Source organism: Bufo gargarizans, chromosome 7 (genome assembly GCF_014858855.1).
Source record: "Bufo gargarizans isolate SCDJY-AF-19 chromosome 7, ASM1485885v1, whole genome shotgun sequence".
NCBI classification, from domain to species: domain Eukaryota; kingdom Metazoa; phylum Chordata; class Amphibia; order Anura; family Bufonidae; genus Bufo; species Bufo gargarizans.
This window is the reverse complement of record NC_058086.1, coordinates 62,296,314-62,313,904: the sequence shown is the minus strand read 5'-3', so window position 1 is coordinate 62,313,904 and position 17,591 is coordinate 62,296,314. Positions and strand designations below refer to the sequence as shown.

The 17,591-nt window shown below is 39.8% G+C and overlaps 1 protein-coding gene across 1 annotated transcript in view; it reads left to right on the top strand.

The window, feature by feature from the left end:
- Nucleotides 1-8,908: 8,908 nt before the first annotated feature.
- Nucleotides 8,909-17,591, top strand: part of LOC122944159 (cysteine-rich secretory protein LCCL domain-containing 1-like) — a 31,697-nt gene continuing 23,014 nt past the window's right edge. The window contains exons 1-5 of the mRNA XM_044302390.1: nt 8,909-8,997; nt 9,361-9,421; nt 9,518-9,734; nt 16,777-16,806; nt 17,464-17,515. Coding sequence (XP_044158325.1) covers nt 8,909-8,997; nt 9,361-9,421; nt 9,518-9,734; nt 16,777-16,806; nt 17,464-17,515 — 449 coding nt within the window. The remainder of the gene's footprint in view (nt 8,998-9,360; nt 9,422-9,517; nt 9,735-16,776; nt 16,807-17,463; nt 17,516-17,591) is intronic.

Sequence of the window (17,591 nt, the reverse complement as noted above, 5' to 3'; positions counted from 1 at the left end):
ATCATATATCAATCTGCCCAGCTTCTCCTGCTCTATCAGATGCTGCCTTCAGCTCAGATGTCATGTTCAACATGACAAGTTCCCTTTAAATCTAAATAGATATTTCTGACACTAACAGGTTTTGTATTTTTCCATTCCTATCTTGACAGGAAAGAGTTTGGATGCTCCCATACCATCAGGTACATGTTATGGCAAAAGTTTAAGAACATATATTATTGTTCAACATCTTGAAATCTGCTGAACTTCCTACAGATGTACTGTATATCTAGATCTTAGAAAATCCTTGGGCAATTACACTTGAAAGTGAATTATTTTAGCATGATATATATATATATATATATATATATATATATATATATATAGTAAAATGTACAGTCCTGATCAAAAGTTTAAGACCACTTGAAATATGGCAAAAAATCATATTTAGCATGGCTGGATCTTAACAAGGTTCCAAGTAGAGCTTCAACATGCAACAAGAAGAAATGGGAGTGAGACAAAACATTTTTTGAGCATTCAATTTAATGAAAACAACGAATAAACTGAAACAGGCTGTTTTTCAGCTGATCAAAAGTTTAGGACCACACCTCCAAAAAATAAATAACCCCCCCAAGTGTGCTGTGCTAAAAGTTCAAACAAAAGAGGGAAATTAAAGACTTGTCAGGAAATAGAATACATTGAGTGACCATTTATCCATTTTCTGAAAAAGGAAAATCACAAAGAACAGTCAAATGTAGGCACAAATGTGTGACAGAAATTGGTGGCAGAGTCCCTTTAATATTATTGACAATTGTGAAACACAACCTCTATGGTAGATAATGTGAATCCAATTTTTCTTTACTTAGTCATAGGTACTTGTACTTTAACAGCAAAGCAATTACCTGCACCAATCACTAGGTGAGTATGACTATATTACTAATAGCTCTTAGTTTATGCCAAAAACACAAAAATAGATGAAGCGCCATAGAGTTATAGATATATAGATAGATTGCCAAAGATGTGCTGTTCAGGACATATGTAATCAATATAAAGCAGGGATGCCCAACCTGCAACCCCTTCAGCTGTTGTAAAAATATAACTCCCACCATGCCCTGCTGTAGGCTGTCTGGGCATGATGGGAGTTGTAGTTTGGCAACAGCTGGAGGGACGCAAGTTGGCCATCACTGATATAAAGGATTTATGAGCATAAACTTTTTGCATAAAGTAGGTCTCGATATATTCGCCTAAATTTGTAACAAAACTTTGTATTTGGATTGACAGAGTGACTTGTCCCCCTGGATGTACAGAAGGAGACCTATGGGGAACTGTTATCTACACGAAGGTTAGAGTGTAGTTTAAATTAATATTACAGGGAAGAGATTTGAATTAAAATGTGTATTGATACCTGTATTAATGTAATTTATGTCCATTACTATAGGACTCTTCTGTCTGCACAGCTGCTACACATACAGGAATTGTCACAGCAGGAAGTGGAGGAGATGTTATTGTACAGCAAAAGCCAGGACTGGAAAGCTATATACCGTCCACTAGAAATGGAGTAGCTTCGAAGAGTCAGGGACCACAGTCTGGATCATTTGTGTTAAGCCAAGTGTATGAATATCTCTCATTAAGGCAAAAAGACGATTTAGAAAAAGGTAATACTGCATGTTACTAGACACCGAAAAGTAAAGATGAAAGATACCAGTATTCTTAGGTCTAAATGACTTTTTTCTATTTTTTTTCTTTAAAGAGGACCTTTCATGGGTCCAAACATTGTAAACTATCAGGATATGTAGAGCGGCGCCCAGGGATCTCACTGCACTTACTATTATTCCTGGGCGCCGCTCCATTCGTCCACTGTGGCCCCAAGTATATTCTCCCGCTCTGTATGCTAATTGCTAGCATCGGTGAAAAAGGGGAGGAGACTGCCCTCTTTTTTTCAGATAATACACCAGGGTTCAAACCAACAACGGGTATTTTTTTTTTTACTATTTGTATATATGTTTGACAGTTACAAATGTTCATAAAGAGCTTATAGGCAAGAAGTAAAAAATTATATTACTATTCAAAAGCGCAAACCACAGAAAAAGATATAGTGCTCTAAATTCAGAACAAAAACTTCTGAAATGGTGAACAATAAGCCTTTATAGCATAAATTGTACAAAAATATAAATACTTAACCAGAAAAATATTTATTTATTTAAATCATTGTGGGTTTTTTGGCAGAGAGAATATGATTATCTGTATTTAAAATCAATATTATCTCTAGTAACCTGTTGGGGACATATGACGTACCGGTACGTGATGATGTCCTGGTACTTAAAGACACCGGTACGTCATGTGTAGTTCCGATCACCGCTGCACGGCGGGCGGTGATCAGAACTGGGTGCCTGCAGAAATCAATCAGCAGGCCCCCTGGGACAATACACGGGGGGGTTCTGTCAATTCAGACCTGCGGTTTGAACAGGCTTGGAGAGGGAGGCTGTCTATGAACTCAACTCCTCTGCAGTATGTACATGCAGCAGCTGTTATGAAAGTAGATGTAGATCTGCTAAACCATTAAACTGATTTGGCTTGGCCCTACCCCTGAGGGCATTCGCCTGGCAGCCCCCTAGTGTTCACCCTTTAACCCCTATACAAGAATATAGACTCTGCTCAGGAGAACTAACAGGCCAGTACTTTCTGAAGTAGTCTTAGATCAGATTTTGCTTACGCAGGAGGTCAACAAACACCGTTGTGAAGCAGCAAGGGGTCAGGCAAAACGGTAGTCGGGACCAGCCAAGGTCACGGCAAGCAAAGTTTGTGCAATGCAAAATCAGTCCAAGGGTCAGGGCAGGCAACTTAGGGTTAATACGAGGAAAAGGCAGAGAGCAGGTCAGACAGAAGGTTCAAATCCAGAGACAGGGAGAGGTCATTACATGGGCAGATAAAGCAAGACAATGGCACATCTTAGCAGGACACAATACACAGCTAGATCCTATTACTCAGGTACTTTCCCCACAGGGAAGATGCCTAATATACCCCAAGGTAGTCAATCACTGTCTGGGTAAGGGGTGGGTGCGGGGACAATGTCCCTTTAAGAGGCAAAGGAGGCGCAAGCATGCCCTACAGGTGAAGAGAGGCATAGAGGAAGCACAGCAGGCCACAGCCTATGTGGAGTGGACAGAGCTGTGCTACTGTACACCAGCGACCGTGCCTTCTGGGTGGAAGCATGGCCACGAAAGGCAAATTACAGGAATGATGGTGAGCACCCCAGTGGTTGTACTCACCTGAAGGAGAGAGGCAACGGTGGGCATAAACAGCCAGTCTAATAGTGGCATTAAGCTCCAGGGCAGCCATTGAAAGGAAAGGAGAATTTGTTTTTACCTTAATTAAATTACATTTTTCTAAAATGGAGTAAAAAATATTATCCTGGACAAACTCTTTTTGTGGACAAATACAGTCTAATATCTTCCTCATATATGTTTATTTCATATCTTAACAGACCTAAAGTGGGATGTGAATGTAGAGGAAGGTAGAAATTTACTCTATATTCAAATTATAATTCACTTTTTATAGACATTTTCTTTGAAAAGTATGTATTTCTGTTTTATACATACATAGTGCTGTGATGTCACAAGTTCACAACAATACAGTGCACCAAACACTAATAAGTAGTCAGAACTGTTAATATAGGAAGTTGCACGTATTGTGCCAATATATTTGCATCATTAGTGCTGATTTTGCAATCGCTGACATTTTGGAGCACTCTTTCTGCATATAAAGCTATTGTAATGTTCTGCCGTGCCAACCATTTTCTCCAGTCTCAGGAAGCTTCAAGCAGCTTGAAAAATGTAGCTATAGTGACCCACGTCTGTATTTCGTGCACATTACGCACATATTACATTGCCTATTTTTCACGAACAAGAAAATAATTTCGAATTCGCGAATATATGACAAATATTCTACCAAATATTCACGAAATATCGCGAATCCGAATTTTGCCCCTGCCGCTCATCACTAATATGGAGTCCAGATCACTATTCTTTATTTTTTTACTGCCTCATGTTCCCCTGCTGTCTATACTTAGAGCTGCGTTGAAATACATTTTCAGGACTGCTATGCATGTGCACATGAGACCTCTCCATTAAGTTGGACCAGCACAGCAGTCCAGGCTGTGTATTTGAGTGCAGCTTGGAGAGCTGACAGCGGAGGAACCAGGGCTAGTAGGAAAATAAAAAATAGCGATCTGGACGTCTTCTCTGCAGAACTACCCATGAATTACTGTAGATATTAGTCAAAAATTAGAATGACAGATTCCCTTTAAAGTGATTCTATAATGCATGTGTCATAATATCTATCAACCTGCATTAAGAGAGAATGGGAACTAGTCCAAGAAAGCCAGGAATCTTAAAAAGGTTGAAACAATGGTAGTGAGGTCTATAGTATGTGGGCCTTTGGACTACACAATTACTGCAGAATAAAGAAAGGATAAACGTTGTGTAGATGTGTATTGTGTGTAGTCCATGCAGAAATTGTGTCTACCATGGAGAACACTGGATAACACTATACTACGCAAGGCCGCAGATCTGGCTTCTAAATTGCTAGTGAGCCAGCTACATATTTTCCTTGCAGCAACTGAATGAGCATCCATATAATAAAAAATTGGGCTTGACTTGAAAGGATATGCTTACAATAGCAAACAAACCTACAAAAGTGAAGTAGTAGCCTTTGTATAATATTTCTTCATTTTTTGGGAGATCATTGCTTACAGTCATTGAATTGGACATTCATGCCCAGACGATTAAAATTAGTTCACGTGGTAATCATATACATGCATGGCTTGTTACAAGTGCAGTATAGTTATCAGAGCGCTTGTCTGCCGTCACATGGCCGGGCAGTTTTTAAGGCCTCTGAATCTAAACAAAGGTCTTTATTCTTTGACTGCAAGATCATGAAAACCATGGAGGTTAATGGGAAAGGCATTCTTTTAGAAAAAAAAAAACTACATAACACTGAAAGGTAAGGAAGAAGCAGTTTTACCCTACAGTGGATATAAAAAGTGTACACACCCCTGCTAAAATGTCAGGTTTCTAAGCTGTAAAAAAAAATTGACAAAGATAAATCATTTCATAACTTTTTCCACCTTTAATGAGACCTATAAACTGTACAACTCATTTGAAAACCAAACTGAAATCTTTTAGGTAGAGGGACGGAAAAAAAACCTAAACTAAAATAATGTAGTTGCATAAGTATGCACACCCTCTTATAACTGGGGATGTAGCTGTGTTCAGAATTAAGCAATCACATTCAAAATCATGTTAAATAGGAGTCAGCATACACCGGCCATCATTTAAAGTGCCTCTAATTAACCCCAAATAAAGTTCAGTTGCTCTAGTTGGTCTTTCCTGAAATGTTCTTATGCTACTTTCACACTAGCGTTTTTCTTTTCCGGCGCTGTGTTCCGTCCTAGGGGCTCAAATCCGGAAAAGAACTGATTAGTTTTATCCCCATGCATTCTGAATGGAGAGTAATCCGTTCAGGATGTATCAGGATGTCTTCAGTTCAGTCTTTTTGACTGATCAGGCTTTTCAAAAAACCGTAGCATGTTGTATTTTTACCTCCGGACAAAAATCCGGAACACTTTGACTGAACACCGGATCCGGCCTTTTTCCCATTGACTTGCATTCCGTCAAACCGAATCCGGCTTTTGCATGTTAAACCCGAAAAATGTGAAAAAAAAGTTAATGTCCATAAATGGCGGATCCGTTTTTTCCAATGCATTTTTTCATTGTGACCAAAATCCTGATCAGGATTTAAATGTAATCAGTTTTCACACGTTTTTTCCGGATCCGGCTGGCAGTTCCGGTGACGGAATTGAACGCCGGATTCAAACAATGCTAGTGTGAAAGTAGCCTTAGTCGCCTCCCACAGCAAAAGCCATGATCCACAGAGAGCTTCCAAAGCATCAGAGGGATCTCATTGTTAAAAGGTATCAGTCAGGAGAAGGGGACAAAAGAATTTCCAAGGCATTAGATATACCATGGAACACAGTGCAGACAGTCATCATCAAGTGGAGAAAATGTGGCACAACAGTGACATTACCAAGAACTGGACGTCCCTCCAAAATTTATGAAAAGACAAGAATAAAACTGGTCTGGGAGGCTACCAAGAGGCCTTAGTTAAACTAGAGGGAATTATGAACAGTTCCAAATACCAGTCAATGTTGGCACAAAACCTTCAGACTTCTGTTAGAAAGCTGAACATGAAGAGGAACTCCATCTTTCAGCATGACAACGACCCAAAGCATACATCCAAATCAACAAAGGAATGGCTTCACCAGAAGAAGATTCAAGTTTTGGAATGGCCCAGCCAGAGCCCAGATCTGAATCCACATCTGTGGGGTGATCTGAAGAGGGCTGTGACCAGGAGATGCCCTCGCAATCTGACAGATTTGAAGTGTTTTTGCAAAGAAGAGTGGGCACATCTTGCCGAGTCAAAATATGCTGATAGACTCTCTACCTTAAAGATTTCAGTTTGTTTTTTAATTGAGTTGTACATTTTATAGGTCACATTAAAGGTAGAAAAAGTTCTAAAATGACCAGGAGATGCCCTCGCAATCTGACAGATTTGGAGTGTTTTTGCAAAGAAGAGTGGGCAAATCTTGCCAAGTCAAAATATGCCATGCTGATAGACTCATACCCAAAAAACTGAGTGCTGTAATAAAATCAAAAGGTGCTTCAACAAAGTATTAGTTTAAGGGTGTGCACATTTATGCAACCATATTATTTTGTTTTTAAATTTTTTTTCTTCCCTCTACCTAAAAGATTTCAGTTTGTTTTTCAATTGAGTTGTACAGTTTATAGGTCACATTAAAGGTAGAAAAAGTTCTGAAATGATTTATCTTTATCTCATTTTTTTACATCACATAAACCTGACATTTTAACAGGGGTGTGTAGACTTTTTATATCCACTGTATATCACAAACTTTAGTGTGTTTTACATGCACTTCTCGACTAGAAAAAAAAGGAAGTAATATAAATAAAAAGGAAGAATATAAATGTCTAAAAAAATTTACGCATTTGGATTCCGTGAGGAGTATGGTGAGTTCATGTGAGATTTTATTTTTTGGCATATGAGACTTTGTAAGAAAAAATAAAAATAAAATATTTCCGCTAACTTGGGCCAAAAAAAAGTCTGAATGGAGCCTTACAGGGGGGTGGGGGGTGATCAATGACAGGGGGGTGATCACCCATATAGACTCCCTGATCACCCCCCTGTCATTGATCACCCCCCTGTAAGGCTCCATTCAGATGTCCGTATGATTTTTACGGATCCACAGATACATGGATCGGATCCGCAAAACACATACGGACGTCTGAATGGAGCCTTACAGGGGGGTGATCAATGACAGGGGGTGATCAGGGAGTCTATATGGGGTGATCACCCCCCTGTCATTGATCACCCCCTGTAAGGTTCCATTCAGACATCCGTATGTGTTTTGCGGATCCGATCCATGTATCCGTGGATCCGTAAAAATCATATGGACGTCTGAATGGAGCCCCACAGGGGGGTTATCAATGACAGGGGGGTGATCAGGGAGTCTATATGGGTGATCACCCCCCTGTCATTGATCACCCCCCACTCCCCTGCATCTCCAGCCTGCCAGGGAACGATCGCCACTGGCAGGCTGGAGATCCACTTGCTTACCTTCCGTTCCTGTGAACGCGCGCGCCTGTGTGCGCGCGTTCACAGGAAATCTCGGCTATCGCGGGAGGACGCGTATATGCGTCCACCCAGAAGAGCAGGGCCACCGCCAGGACGCAATCCTGCGTACGGCGGTCCTGAGCAGGTTAAGGTAATCTGTTACCATGAAAATACAAATTAATCTGCAGGCAACATGTTATAGAGCAGGAGGAACTGAGCGGATTGATGCATAGTTTTATGTTAAAACGTTCAGCAGAACTTGCAATTTATACATTTAAATTCCTGCTCATTCTGGGCTTTGAAGTCCAGGAGGCGGAGCTATCAGTGATTGACAGCTCTCTCTGTATACACAGTCATAGAGGGAAGGCTGTCAATAACTTCAAAGCCCCAAATAAGCAGGAATTTAAAAGTATAAATTACAAGTTTTACTTGTATCATATATCAATCTGCCCAGCTTCTCCTGCTCTATCAGATGCTGCCTTCAGCTCAGATGTCATGTTCAACATGACAAGTTCCCTTTAAATCTAAATAGATATTTCTGACACTAACAGGTTTTGTATTTTTCCATTCCTATCTTGACAGGAAAGAGTTTGGATGCTCCCATACCATCAGGTACATGTTATGGCAAAAGTTTAAGAACATATATTATTGTTCAACATCTTGAAATCTGCTGAACTTCCTACAGATGTACTGTATATCTAGATCTTAGAAAATCCTTGGGCAATTACACTTGAAAGTGAATTATTTTAGCATAATATATATATATAAATATATATATATATATATATATATATATATATATAGTAAAATGTACAGTCCTGATCAAAAGTTTAAGACAACTTGAAATATGGCAAAAAATCATATTTAGCATGGCTGGATCTTAACAAGGTTCCAAGTAGAGCTTCAACATGCAACAAGAAGAAATGGGAGTGAGACAAAACATTTTTTGAGCATTCAATTTAATGAAAACAACGAATAAACTGAAACAGGCTGTTTTTCAGCTGATCAAAAGTTTAGGACCACACCTCCAAAAAATAAATAACCCCCCCAAGTGTGCTGTGCTAAAAGTTCAAACAAAAGAGGGAAATTAAAGACTTGTCAGGAAATAGAATACATTGAGTGACCATTTATCCATTTTCTGAAAAAGGAAAATCACAAAGAACAGTCAAATGTAGGCACAAATGTGTGACAGAAATTGGTGGCAGAGTCCCTTTAATATTATTGACAATTGTGAAACACAACCTCTATGGTAGATAATGTGAATCCAATTTTTCTTTACTTAGTCATAGGTACTTGTACTTTAACAGCAAAGCAATTACCTGCACCAATCACTAGGTGAGTATGACTATATTACTAATAGCTCTTAGTTTATGCCAAAAACACAAAAATAGATGAAGCGCCATAGAGTTATAGATATATAGATAGATTGCCAAAGATGTGCTGTTCAGGACATATGTAATCAATATAAAGCAGGGATGCCCAACCTGCAACCCCTTCAGCTGTTGTAAAAATATAACTCCCACCATGCCCTGCTGTAGGCTGTCTGGGCATGATGGGAGTTGTAGTTTGGCAACAGCTGGAGGGACGCAAGTTGGCCATCACTGATATAAAGGATTTATGAGCATAAACTTTTTGCATAAAGTAGGTCTCGATATATTCGCCTAAATTTGTAACAAAACTTTGTATTTGGATTGACAGAGTGACTTGTCCCCCTGGATGTACAGAAGGAGACCTATGGGGAACTGTTATCTACACGAAGGTTAGAGTGTAGTTTAAATTAATATTACAGGGAAGAGATTTGAATTAAAATGTGTATTGATACCTGTATTGATGTAATTTATGTCCATTACTATAGGACTCTTCTGTCTGCACAGCTGCTACACATACAGGAATTGTCACAGCAGGAAGTGGAGGAGATGTTATTGTACAGCAAAAGCCAGGACTAGAAAGCTATATACCGTCCACTAGAAATGGAGTAGCTTCGAAGAGTCAGGGACCACAGTCTGGATCATTTGTGTTAAGCCAAGTGTATGAATATCTCTCATTAAGGCAAAAAGACGATTTAGAAAAAGGTAATACTGCATGTTACTGGACACCGAAAAGTAAAGATGAAAGATACCAGTGTTCTTAGGTCTAAATGACTTTTTTCTATTTTTTTTCTTTAAAGAGGACCTTTCATGGGTCCAAACATTGTAAACTATCAGGATATGTAGAGCGGCCCCCAGGGATCTCACTGCACTTACTATTATTCCTGGGCGCCGCTCCATTCGTCCACTGTGGCCCCAAGTATATTCTCCCGCTCTGTATGCTAATTGCTAGCACCGGTGAAAAAGGGGAGGAGACTGCCCTCTTTTTTTGTCCCTTTTAAAGCAGATAATACACCAGGGTTCAAACCAACAACGGGTATTTTTTTTTTTACTATTTGTATATATGTTTGACAGTTACAAATGTTCATAAAGAGCTTATAGGCAAGAAGTAAAAAATTATATTACTATTCAAAAGCGCAAACCACAGAAAAAGATATAGTACTCTAAATTCAGAACAAAAACTTCTGAAATGGTGAACAATAAGCCTTTATAGCATAAATTGTACAAAAATATAAATACTTAACCAGAAAAATATTTATTTATTTAAATCATTGTGGGTTTTTTGGCAGAGAGAATATGATTATCTGTATTTAAAATCAATATTATCTCTAGTAACCTGTTGGGGACATATGACGTACCGGTACGTGATGATGTCCTGGTACTTAAAGACACCGGTACGTCATGTGTAGTTCCGATCACCGCTGCACGGCGGGCGGTGATCAGAACTGGGTGCCTGCAGAAATCAATCAGCAGGCCCCCTGGGACAATACACGGGGGGGTTCTGTCAATTCAGACCTGCGGTTTGAACAGGCTTGGAGAGGGAGGCTGTCTATGAACTCAACTCCTCTGCAGTATGTACATGCAGCAGCTGTTATGAAAGTAGATGTAGATCTGCTAAACCATTAAACTGATTTGGCTTGGCCCTACCCCTGAGGGCATTCGCCTGGCAGCCCCCTAGTGTTCACCCTTTAACCCCTATACAAGAATATAGACTCTGCTCAGGAGAACTAACAGGCCAGTACTTTCTGAAGTAGTCTTAGATCAGATTTTGCTTACGCAGGGGGTCAACAAACACCGTTGTGAAGCAGCAAGGGGTCAGGCAAAACGGTAGTCGGGACCAGCCAAGGTCACGGCAAGCAAAGTTTGTGCAATGCAAAATCAGTCCAAGGGTCAGGGCAGGCAACTTAGGGTTAATACGAGGAAAAGGCAGAGAGCAGGTCAGACAGAAGGTTCAAATCCAGAGACAGGGAGAGGTCATTACATGGGCAGATAAAGCAAGACAATGGCACATCTTAGCAGGACACAATACACAGCTAGATCCTATTACTCAGGTACTACTTCAGATGACCCACTAAACCCAGGAGGTCAAATCAATATTCCAATAGTCTGCTGACTATAATTCCTGTTTCTGGTCTTATATTAAAATATAACTTTTATTTTCCTTTTATTAAATACTATATTTAACATACAAAAAACAAAAAAACACACTCTTTTAAAATGTATATGGAGGGCTTGGACCTGTGGGTATATGGAGGGCTTGGACTCAGGTACTTTCCCCACAGGGAAGATGCCTAATATACCCCAAGGTAGTCAATCACTGTCTGGGTAAGGGGTGGGTGCGGGGACAATGTCCCTTTAAGAGGCAAAGGAGGCGCAAGCATGCCCTACAGGTGAAGAGAGGCATAGAGGAAGCACAGCAGGCCACAGCCTATGTGGAGTGGACAGAGCTGTGCTACTGTACACCAGCGACCGTGCCTTCTGGGTGGAAGCATGGCCACGAAAGGCAAATTACAGGAATGATGGTGAGCACCCCAGTGGTTGTACTCACCTGAAGGAGAGAGGCAACGGTGGGCATAAACAGCCAGTCTAATAGTGGCATTAAGCTCCAGGGCAGCCATTGAAAGGAAAGGAGAATTTGTTTTTACCTTAATTAAATTACATTTTTCTAAAATGGAGTAAAAAATATTATCCTGGACAAACTCTTTTTGTGGACAAATACAGTCTAATATCTTCCTCATATATGTTTATTTCATATCTTAACAGACCTAAAGTGGGATGTGAATGTAGAGGAAGGTAGAAATTTACTCTATATTCAAATTATAATTCACTTTTTATAGACATTTTCTTTGAAAAGTATGTATTTCTGTTTTATACATACATAGTGCTGTGATGTCACAAGTTCACAACAATACAGTGCACCAATCACTAATAAGTAGTCAGAACTGTTAATATAGGAAGTTGCACGCATTGCGCCAATATATTTGCATCATTAGTGCTGATTTTGCAATCGCTGACATTTTGGAGCACTCTTTCTGCATATAAAGCTATTGTAATGTTCTGCCGTGCCAACCATTTTCTCCAGTCTCAGGAAGCTTCAAGCAGCTTGAAAAATGTAGCTATAGTGACCCACGTCTGTATTTCGTGCACATTACGCACATATTACATTGCCTATTTTTCACGAACAAGAAAATAATTTCGAATTCGCGAATATATGACAAATATTCTACCAAATATTCACGAAATATCGCGAATCCGAATTTTGCCCCTGCCGCTCATCACTAATATGGAGTCCAGATCACTATTCTTTATTTTTTTTACTGCCTCATGTTCCCCTGCTGTCTATACTTAGAGCTGCGTTGAAATACATTTTCAGGACTGCTATGCTATGCATGTGCACATGAGACCTCTCCATTAAGTTGGACCAGCACAGCAGTCCAGGCTGTGTATTTGAGTGCAGCTTGGAGAGCTGACAGCGGAGGAACCAGGGCTAGTAGGAAAATAAAAAATAGCGATCTGGGCGTCTTCTCTGCAGAACTACCCATGAATTACTGTAGATATTAGTCAAAAATTAGAATGACAGATTCCCTTTAAAGTGATTCTATAATGCATGTGTCATAATATCTATCAACCTGCATTAAGAGAGAATGGGATCTAGTCCAAGAAAGCCAGGAATCTTAAAAAGGTTGAAACAATGGTAGTGAGGTCTATAGTATGTGGGCCTTTGGACTACACAATTACTGCAGAATAAAGAAAGGATGAACTTTGTGTAGATGTGTATTGTGTGTAGTCCATGCAGAAATTGTGTCTACCATGGAGAACACTGGATAACACTATACTACGCAAGGCCGCAGATCTGGCTTCTAAATTGCTAGTGAGCCAGCTACATATTTTCCTTGCAGCAACTGAATGAGCATCCATATAATTAAAAATTGGGCTTGACTTGAAAGGATATGCTTACAATAGCAAACAAACCTACAAAAGTGAAGTAGTAGCCTTTGTATAATATTTCTTCATTTTTTGGGAGATCATTGCTTACAGTCATTGAATTGGACATTCATGCCCAGACGATTAAAATTAGTTCACGTGGTAATCATATACATGCATGGCTTGTTACAAGTGCAGTATAGTTATCAGAGCGCTTGTCTGCCGTCACATGGCCGGGCAGTTTTTAAGGCCTCTGAATCTAAACAAAGGTCTTTATTCTTTGACTGCAAGATCATGAAAACCATGGAGGTTAATGGGAAAGGCATTCTTTTAGAAAAAAAAAACTACATAACACTGAAAGGTAAGGAAGAAGCAGTTTTACCCTACAGTGGATATAAAAAGTGTACACACCCCTGCTAAAATGTCAGGTTTCTAAGCTGTAAAAAAAAATTGACAAAGATAAATAATTTCATAACTTTTTCCACCTTTAATGAGACCTATAAACTGTACAACTCATTTGAAAACCAAACTGAAATCTTTTAGGTAGAGGGACAAAAAAAAACCTAAACTAAAATAATGTAGTTGCATAAGTATGCACACCCTCTTATAACTGGGGATGTAGCTGTGTTCAGAATTAAGCAATCACATTCAAAATCATGTTAAATAGGAGTCAGCATACACCGGCCATCATTTAAAGTGCCTCTAATTAACCCCAAATAAAGTTCAGTTGCTCTAGTTGGTCTTTCCTGAAATGTTCTTATGCTACTTTCACACTAGCGTTTTTCTTTTCCGGCGCTGTGTTCCGTCCTAGGGGCTCAAATCCGGAAAAGAACTGATCAGTTTTATCCCCATGCATTCTGAATGGAGAGTAATCCGTTCAGGATGTATCAGGATGTCTTCAGTTCAGTCTTTTTGACTGATCAGGCTTTTCAGAAAACCGTAGCATGTTGTATTTTTACCTCCGGACAAAAATCCGGAACACTTTGACTGAACACCGGATCCGGCCTTTTTCCCATTGACTTGTATTCCGTCAAACCGAATCCGGCTTTTGCATGTTAAACCCGAAAAATGTGAAAAAAAAGTTAATGTCCATAAATGGCGGATCCGTTTTTTCCAATGCATTTTTTCATTGTGACCAAAATCCTGATCAGGATTTAAATGTAATCAGTTTTCACACGTTTTTCCGGATCCGGCTGGCAGTTCCGGTGACGGAATTGAACGCCGGATTCAAACAATGCTAGTGTGAAAGTAGCCTTAGTCGCCTCCCACAGCAAAAGCCATGATCCACAGAGAGCTTCCAAAGCATCAGAGGGATCTCATTGTTAAAAGGTATCAGTCAGGAGAAGGGGACAAAAGAATTTCCAAGGCATTAGATATACCATGGAACACAGTGCAGACAGTCATCATCAAGTGGAGAAAATGTGGCACAACAGTGACATTACCAAGAACTGGACGTCCCTCCAAAATTTATGAAAAGACAAGAATAAAACTGGTCTGGGAGGCTACCAAGAGGCCTACAGCAACATTAAAGGAGCTGCAGGAATATCTAGCAAGTACTGGCTGTGTGGTACATGTGCCAACAATCTCCCGTATTCTTCATATGTCTGGGCTATGGGGGAGAGTGGCAAGACAAAAGCCTTTTCTTTCGAAGAAAAACATCTAAGCCGGGCTACATTTTGCAAAAACACATCTGAAGTCTCCCAAAAGCATGTGGGAAAAGGTGTTTAGGTCTGATAAAACCAAGGTTGAACTTTTTGGCCATAATTCCAAAAGATATGTTTGGCGCAAAAACAACACTGCACATCACCAAGAGAACACCATACCCACAGTGAAGCATGGTGGTGGCAGCATCATGCCAAGGGGCTGTTTTTCTTCAGCTGGAACTGAACCTTAGTTAAACTAGAGGGAATTATGAACAGTTCCAAATACCAGTCAATGTTGGCACAAAACCTTCAGACTTCTGTTAGAAAGCTGAACATGAAGAGGAACTCCATCTTTCAGCATGACAACGACCCAAAGCATACATCCAAATCAACAAAGGAATGGCTTCACCAGAAGAAGATTCAAGTTTTGGAATGGCCCAGCCAGAGCCCAGATCTGAATCCACATCTGTGGGGTGATCTGAAGAGGGCTGTGACCAGGAGATGCCCTCGCAATCTGACAGATTTGAAGTGTTTTTGCAAAGAAGAGTGGGCACATCTTGCCGAGTCAAAATATGCCATGCTGATAGACTCATACCCAAAAGACTGAGTGCTGTAATAAAATCAAAAGGTGCTTCAACAAAGTATTAGTTTAAGGGTGTGCATACTTATGCAACCATATTATTTTATTTTTACATTTTTTTCTTCCCTCTACCTTAAAGATTTCAGTTTGTTTTTTAATTGAGTTGTACATTTTATAGGTCACATTAAAGGTAGAAAAAGTTCTGAAATGATTTTTCTTTATCTCATTTTTTTACATCACAGAAACCTGACATTTTAACAGGGGGTGTGTAGACTTTTTATATCCACTGTATATCACAAACTTTAGTGTGTTTTACATGCACTTCTCGACTAGAAAAAAAAGGAAGTAATATAAATAAAAAGGAAGAATATAAATGTCTAAAAAAATTTACGCATTTGGATTCCGTGAGGAGTATGGTGAGTTCATGTGAGATTTTATTTTTTGGCATATGAGACTTTGTAAGAAAAAATAAAAATAAAATATTTCCGCTAACTTGGGCCAAAAAAAGTCTGAATGGAGCCTTACAGGGGGTGGGGGGTGATCAATGACAGGGGGGTGATCACCCATATAGACTCCCTGATCACTCCCCTGTCATTGATCACCCCCCTGTAAGGCTCCATTCAGATGTCCGTATGATTTTTACGGATCCACAGATACATGGATCGGATCCGCAAAACACATACGGACGTCTGAATGGAGCCTTACAGGGGGGTGATCAATGACAGGGGGTGATCAGGGAGTCTATATGGGGTGATCACCCCCCTGTCATTGATCACCCCCTGTAAGGTTCCATTCAGACATCCGTATGTGTTTTGCGGATCCGATCCATGTATCCGTGGATCCGTAAAAATCATATGGACGTCTGAATGGAGCCCCACAGGGGGGTGATCAATGACAGGGGGGTGATCAGGGAGTCTATATGGGTGATCACCCCCCTGTCATTGATCACCCCCCACTCCCCTGCATCTCCAGCCTGCCAGGGAACGATCGCCACTGGCAGGCTGGAGATCCACTTGCTTACCTTCCGTTCCTGTGAACGCGCGCGCCTGTGTGCGCGCGTTCACAGGAAATCTCGGCTATCGCGGGAGGACGCGTATATGCGTCCACCCAGAAGAGCAGTGCCACCGCCAGGACGCAATCCTGCGTACGGCGGTCCTGAGCAGGTTAAGGTAATCTGTTAACATGAAAATACAAATTAATCTGCAGGCAACATGTTATAGAGCAGGAGGAACTGAGCGGATTGATGCATAGTTTTATGTTAAAACGTTCAGCAGAACTTGCAATTTATACATTTAAATTCCTGCTCATTCTGGGCTTTGAAGTCCAGGAGGCGGAGCTATCAGTGATTGACAGCTCTCTCTGTATACACAGTCATAGAGGGAAGGCTGTCAATAACTTCAAAGCCCCAAATAAGCAGGAATTTAAAAGTATAAATTAGAAGTTTTACTTGTATCATATATCAATCTGCCCAGCTTCTCCTGCTCTATCAGATGCTGCCTTCAGCTCAGATGTCATGTTCAACATGACAAGTTCCCTTTAAATCTAAATAGATATTTCTGACACTAACAGGTTTTGTATTTTTCCATTCCTATCTTGACAGGAAAGAGTTTGGATGCTCCCATACCATCAGGTACATGTTATGGCAAAAGTTTAAGAACATATATTATTGTTCAACATCTTGAAATCTGCTGAACTTCCTTCAGATGTACTGTATATCTAGATCTTAGAAAATCCTTGGGCAATTACACTTGAAAGTGAATTATTTTAGCATGATATATATATATATATATATATATATATATATATAGTAAAATGTACAGTCCTGATCAAAAGTTTAAGACCACTTGAAATATGGCAAAAAATCATATTTAGCATGGCTGGATCTTAACAAGGTTCCAAGTAGAGCTTCAACATGCAACAAGAAGAAATGGGAGTGAGACAAAACATTTTTTGAGCATTCAATTTAATGAAAACAACGAATAAACTGAAACAGGCTGTTTTTCAGCTGATCAAAAGTTTAGGACCACACCTCCAAAAAATAAATAACCCCCCCAAGTGTGCTGTGCTAAAAGTTCAAACAAAAGAGGGAAATTAAAGACTTGTCAGGAAATAGAATACATTGAGTGACCATTTATCCATTTTCTGAAAAAGGAAAATCACAAAGAACAGTCAGATGTAGGCACAAATGTGTGACAGAAATTGGTGGCAGAGTCCCTTTAATATTATTGACAATTGTGAAACACAACCTCTATGGTAGATAATGTGAATCCAATTTTTCTTTACTTAGTCATAGGTACTTGTACTTTAACAGCAAAGCAATTACCTGCACCAATCACTAGGTGAGTATGACTATATTACTAATAGCTCTTAGTTTATGCCAAAAACACAAAAATAGATGAAGCGCCATAGAGTTAT